The sequence below is a fragment of the Sinocyclocheilus anshuiensis genome, unplaced genomic scaffold, assembly GCF_001515605.1.
Source record: "Sinocyclocheilus anshuiensis isolate Anshui unplaced genomic scaffold, SAMN03320099.WGS_v1.1 scaffold119, whole genome shotgun sequence".
Taxonomy (NCBI): Eukaryota; Metazoa; Chordata; class Actinopteri; order Cypriniformes; family Cyprinidae; genus Sinocyclocheilus; species Sinocyclocheilus anshuiensis.
The window spans coordinates 41897-48035 of record NW_015549581.1 but is presented as its reverse complement, the minus strand read 5'-3'; the positions used below and the strand labels follow the sequence as shown (position 1 = coordinate 48035).

General features: G+C 36.5%; 1 protein-coding gene across 2 annotated transcripts in view; it reads right to left on the bottom strand.

Moving 5' to 3' along the window:
* The window catches only part of LOC107657749 (phospholipid phosphatase-related protein type 5-like), a 45086-nt gene that overhangs the window by 6624 nt on the left and 32323 nt on the right, over positions 1-6139 (bottom strand). Inside the window, exons 5-6 of one of the 2 annotated variants that reach the window (XM_016445973.1) lie at positions 1029-1163; positions 657-859 (exon numbers count right to left, since the gene is read on the bottom strand). In XM_016445973.1, the coding sequence (XP_016301459.1) occupies positions 731-859; positions 1029-1163 (264 nt within the window). In that variant the 3' untranslated portion in view covers positions 657-730. Of the gene's footprint in view, positions 1-656; positions 860-1028; positions 1164-6139 lie in introns of those variants that run through there. The other variant, XM_016445974.1, reaches the window with a different exon arrangement.

Here is a 6139-nt window from a genome sequence, read left to right as displayed (position 1 = left end):
AGAAGAATGTTGGAGGATTTCGATATAAGCCAAGAGGAGACTTGTTTTCCTTTGCTAAAGTAAGGAAACTTTGCTTCTTTTGATCCTGTAAACAAACGTTGGTTTTCACGAGACTCACCGGCGCATGTGCAATGCTGACCTCATACGTCATGCTCCCGGAACTGCTTAGTTTACAACAGTGAGCGCAAGCTAGATTAAAGTGATTACTACGTTTTGAATATGGACATTTTTCTTACAAAAACGCACCGATTCGCTACAGGAGGCCTTTGTTCAGCCCCTGGAGCCGTGTGAGACTTTTTTTATGGAAGGGCGCTTTTTATTTCACGTCTTTTGGACTGAAAGAATGCAACACCCATTGAGTGCCATGAAACAGCTTGAAAGATCAAAGACAATTTTTAATAGAACTCCGACTGGATTCATCTGAAAGAAGGAAGTCATATACACCTAGGATGCCTCGGGGGTGAGTAAAACGCAGTCTAATTTTCATTTTTGGGTGAACTAACCCTTTAAGTTCAGAAGAAGATCAGATGCAACCATAAAGATTGAACTGCAAAGGACTTGAAAACATGCAGACAGAGATGCCAAAGCTCTGGGTACGCTTTAATTAGCTACAGGTAATTGGTTTGTTCAGTTGAAATGAACATGATTGGGTTTTAACTGGGTTTTAATGACGTGCTGTTGTACTCCAGAGCTTTGGCAGCCTGATCTCCTCACACAGGTGCGCATACGTTTATTGCCTTGTGCTCTGCAGGTGTCTGAAGCGGCTGCTTTTGCCTGTGATCCAGCTAAAGAAACTCAGGAGACGGCCTTTCAGAGAGCGGGACGACAAGTCCTCATCATCCATTCTCATTTCTGTCACCTGAGGGACAGGAGCGCACGGATACACATCTTGTTGATACGAGCGCTCAAACTGACACAATTAGGACCCTTGAGAGCTGATTCAACACTCTGCACACAGGACATGTACCATGCGGCAGTTCATTTGACAGCATGGTTCCAAGTGTGCTTTTGTCGACTGTGCTCTGTACCTGTGAAGCGATGTACTTCTCCAGCTGACTCTCAACCCTGGGTGAGCTGACTATCGGATTGTTGCTTAGGTGGTCCTGTGGGGGATCCTCGTTCAGCAGTTGTTTGCCTTTGAAGTTATGGACCACACACACCACCTGAAAACATGAAAAATATAACATTATTTAAAGGGATAGTTCACCCAAAATGGGTAACCAAACAGCCATTGACTTCCATGGTATTCATTTTTCAACATTCAAAAGATCTTCAAAATATCTTCTTTAGTGTTTAACAGTAAAAAAAACTCATACAGGTTTGGAACAACCTGAGGGTGAGTGAATGATGACAGAATTTTCATTTTTGGGTACTATCCCTTTAAGGGGAAAACAGGATTATTTTGCTCTTCTCTTAAATAAAAGTTTGATGAATGCTGACAACACAAAGTTCACTCCCCAATCCATTCAAAAACAGTGTGAACATCAGTATGAAAATCTCAGTCAAGGCATCTTACATTACAAACATGCATAAATAAGCATGCGTAAGTTGATGGAAATATGTAAATAATATGAAGGTGTGAACTTTGAAATGGCAGGAATTAATGTGTAACACCTGCAGAAGAGAAAAGTGCTGCATGAATGCCAGTGTGCAATGAATTCATTTCTAAAATATTATTGGAAGACAAAAACAAGAAGCATAAACACAAACTGTAAAGTGAAAGTAAGGGTGAATATAAGGATTTGTGCAGCTGTTGATTGTGTTGCAGTTCTGGAATACAAAGTCAACACAATACAGCTGCACTGTCAATGGAGCGGATAATATTAAAGTGCACAAACTTAATACAAAGCTACCGTGTAGCGCACAGTCAGGGACAATCGTGTGTCACAGTGGGAAGAGAGAAGAGGGAAATAACAGTAATTTTGTTAGCAGCCATGTGAGAGTCCTCGACCCATAAAAAGGAACACAGCTACTACCCATAGCAGTTCCCACTCTGATAGACAGATAGATAGATAGATAGATAGATAGATAGATAGATAGATAGAACGACAGATAAAACAATACACAGATAGAATGACAGATAAAACAATAGACAGATAGATAGATAGACAGATAGACAGATAGATAGATAGATAGATAGATAGATAGATAGATAGATAGATAGATAGATAGATAGATAGACATAAACTCATTAATGTGTTTTGCTTGCATATATTATATAATTCTCCATTCCAAATATGTATTTGTATGTTGCCGAGTGTCTGCTTTTTCTGACTTCTGTGCAAAATCTGTTGATGATATTAATAAAAAGCTCCAACACAGCAGTCAAGGGCCAAAGTAGGTCACATATTCTGTTGGTAGTTTATATTCTGTCGTCATATATGCAGCTTGTGGATCCCCAGCTAAACAGAGCATGTTTGAATCACTAGCCCATTGTGGTCTAAATGAGGCCGATATCTTATAGAGGGCTCCTTACGCGACGAGAAAGCTTAGCACATGCAATTTCAATAATTGGAGCGTGTCAACTAATCACATGATTCTTTGTGCGCTTCCTCCAACAAAACGGCAGCTAAATGCTTTCATAAATCACAATCTTAGTCGCCGGAGACGATTTGTAATGGCCTCGCAGCAGGGTTAAACACTTGTCTGACCCTCAAGACTGGAGGCTCATATGCTAGCAATATGAACAATGGAACAAGAAGAATATGACTACAATTTTACATTTGCTCAAGAAAATCTGCAAGGATAGATGATGGAACTATAGAACAATGGAACAATAGATAGAATGATAGAACAACAGACAGACAGACAGATAGATAAACAGACATAGATAGAACAATAGAGCGACAGACAGACAGACAGACAGATAGATAGATAGAACAACATAAAGAAAGAAAAAATGAAAGATAGATAAGACAGTCAGACAGACAGACAGACAGAACATAAGACAGATAGATAGAATGACAGAGAGATAAACAGACATATAGATAGATAACGATAATGATAGAACGATAGAGTTATAGAACAACAGAAAGAAAGAAAGAAAGAAAGAAAGAAAGAAAGAAAGAAAGAAAAAAAGAATATCTAGTAAAGAATGAATTTATTTTTGAGTGAGATCTCTTTAGGGTTAGATGTTTTGACAAAGCAATAATCAGTAGCCTTAGAAAGTACCACTAATACTGTGATAAAGTAAGTTTAGTCAAAGTTGGAGGTTGACATCAGAAAGCAATCTTGGAGCAATATTCCACCAATACAAGAACTGCACTGCCACACTGTTTGTTCAGCACCAACACGACCTACTCTCAGACAAATTAATAGCTGAAGTCAATCAAATCATCATTAAAGAGCTCAGTCTGACAGTTCATTACTAGAGAAATCTCTGTGAGACCACTCAGGAATACTTTTCTTTATCTTGACAGCGACTGGAATGTAGTTAGACAGGAGTTATGCAAAGTTTTTAAACTATTTAATTCACTCTCTGATCATTAATGAAATCACAAGGGGGAAATCTCTTGACAAAGAGTCTTTTGTCACAAAATCTTCAACTGAAATGACACCAAAACTTTGCCACTAGGATATCTCAGCTCTCTAAAAAGCTTCTTTGTGGCTATGTGATATGATGGACAAGAAATAGTCTTCATGGCTCCGGAGCCTTGATGTGGCCTATATCAATGTTTTTATCTATTCTTCTGGGACCATTATATTTCATCCTAAAATCATGCCTTATCTGTACACTGGGCTAGAGGCTGTCATAAAAGAAAAAAACACATTGGAATGCTTAAACATTAATCACAGGCAGTGGACTCTCTCATTAGCAGTGCTTGCTAAGGCAAACATCACTATTACGATTGCTCATAGCTTATTTAAATCCCTGGCCCTAAGCACTGCAAGACTAGAAAACATCTCATAACATCTGAGAAGGAACTCGTTCTAAGCATCAAATTTGTGTTCACTAATGGTTCAAAAGTTTGTGATCAGGTCTTTTAGGTCTCTTATGCTCACCAAGGATGCATTGATTTGATAAAAAATATAGTAGTTAAATTGTGAAATATATATATTTTTTAAATTTGTAATATATTTTAAAATATAATTTTATGTATTTATTTATAAAAATGTTATTAAATATTGTTTTGTAATATTTTTCTATTTTAATATAATGTAATTTATTCCTGAATTTTCAGCATCATTACTCCACTTAGAAATCATTCTAACATGCTGATTTGCTGCTCAAGAAACATCTCTTATTATTATTATTTGTTGAAAACAGCTTAATATTTGTAATTTTTGTAAGTGAATGATGACAGAATTTTTTTTTTTTAAGATTCTTTCATTTTTACAAATCTCAATGAATATAATTAAAAATATAATTTATTGCAACATTATAAATGTCTTTATGGTCACTTTTGATTCATTTTATGCATTCTTGCTAAAAAAAAAGTATTACATACTTTTCTGACCCCAGACTTTTGAATGGTATTTTGATAAGTTCAATAATTTTCTAACATCCAACAAGGAATGTTTTAGCAAGAAAGGCTCATAAGCAAACGCTATAAAACCTTTCAACGAATTGAAAAGACGTCTGGGCATCAGTTTTTTCTTACTTTAGTCTGCAACTTCAGTCATTCCACTGTGGCAAGCCGAACTAATTAGCAGCTAGCATGAAAGAAAATCCTATTCCAGTGTTATTTTATGGCACGTGCCAAGAATTGGTCTTCCCAGAGGTTTCTGCATGCTCAGGATGGTGGAGAGAGCTTGGGATTTGGAACATCACATGCTGAATTTACCGCATGTGAGGTTGAATTTCATGGATTTTCTTACATGGCTGTTTTAATCCTAAAATGGGGCATTTTTTGGACTTTGACATAGATTCAAGCAAGTTGGTTGAATCTATAGGCCAAAGTCCAGAAAGTCCAAAATGTATACCTGCAGTTCAGCAAAGCACTCTTGTGCTAGATTGTAAAGCTCTAACACAAATGCATTAGCTTCTGCTCTCAGCTCCTGTGCCCTCAGAGGAAGCCTGTATCATGATGTGTCCAGATGTGGGTGGTGGAATTAGGGTGAAATCCATCTTCCCGCATTTGGCAGCTCTTCTACGCAACACAATTGGCTTTAAAGGAATAAGAGGCCTGGAGCAGAGGGTCTGGATGCTGGCATAAGATTAGCTGGTCCTCTAGAACAGTGGTTCCCAACCCTGGTCCTGGAGGCAGCCCAACACTGCACATTTTGCATGTCTCCTTTCTCTGACACACCAGTTTCAGTCTCTGCTAATGAGCTGATTACCTGAATCAGGTGTGTTTGATTAAGGAGACATGCAAAATGTGCAGTGTTGGGGTGCCTCCAGGACCAGGGTTGGGAACCACTGCTCTAGAATATATGTGAGTGCTTCTTCTACTTAGCTTCCCACCAGCCAACATGATCCTTTAACTCTATCCTGTTATCCTTGCTAGATGAGCTATGTGTAATTTGCTCTGGACTTCTGCCATTCAACTCCATCTTTGTCACTACTGTTAGTTTACAAAAAATGAAAATTGTGTCATTTAATCACCCTCATAGTTTGCTTGTTACAAAACTACTGTACAACTTTACAAGACTTACATATGAAGGATTCTTAGAGTTATACCAATGAGTTTCTATGGCTTTTCTATCTATGATTACTGAAAAAAAAAAAAAAAGAAGACTGTATCCATTAAACGCCATTTCTAGCAGATATTTTCCATAGCTATATACCAGTGCTGTTATTGTTAACTGAAACAATTAAAAACACTTTGTTAAATTGAAATAAAGCTGAAAAAATGAAATATATATTTTAATAAAAAAATTGAAATGTTGCCTTGACAACTAACTTAAATAAGTGTAGGTTGAAATACTAAAATTACAAACTAAGACTGAAGTAAATATAAATTACAGCTAAATAAACAGGGCAAAAGGACATAAAATTACTGAAATTTAAACTAAAATTAAAACGAAAACTGACAATATAATAAATAATGAAAATAATAATAATAAATACTGTAATAGTATAGAAATAATAATACATAACACCGCAATAAGGGAATTTTAATACTTTCAGTATTAATAGTTAATGCTGAAAAGTACAGTTTAAATATTTCTGTACTAGAAATATTGAAAAAAAAATTAT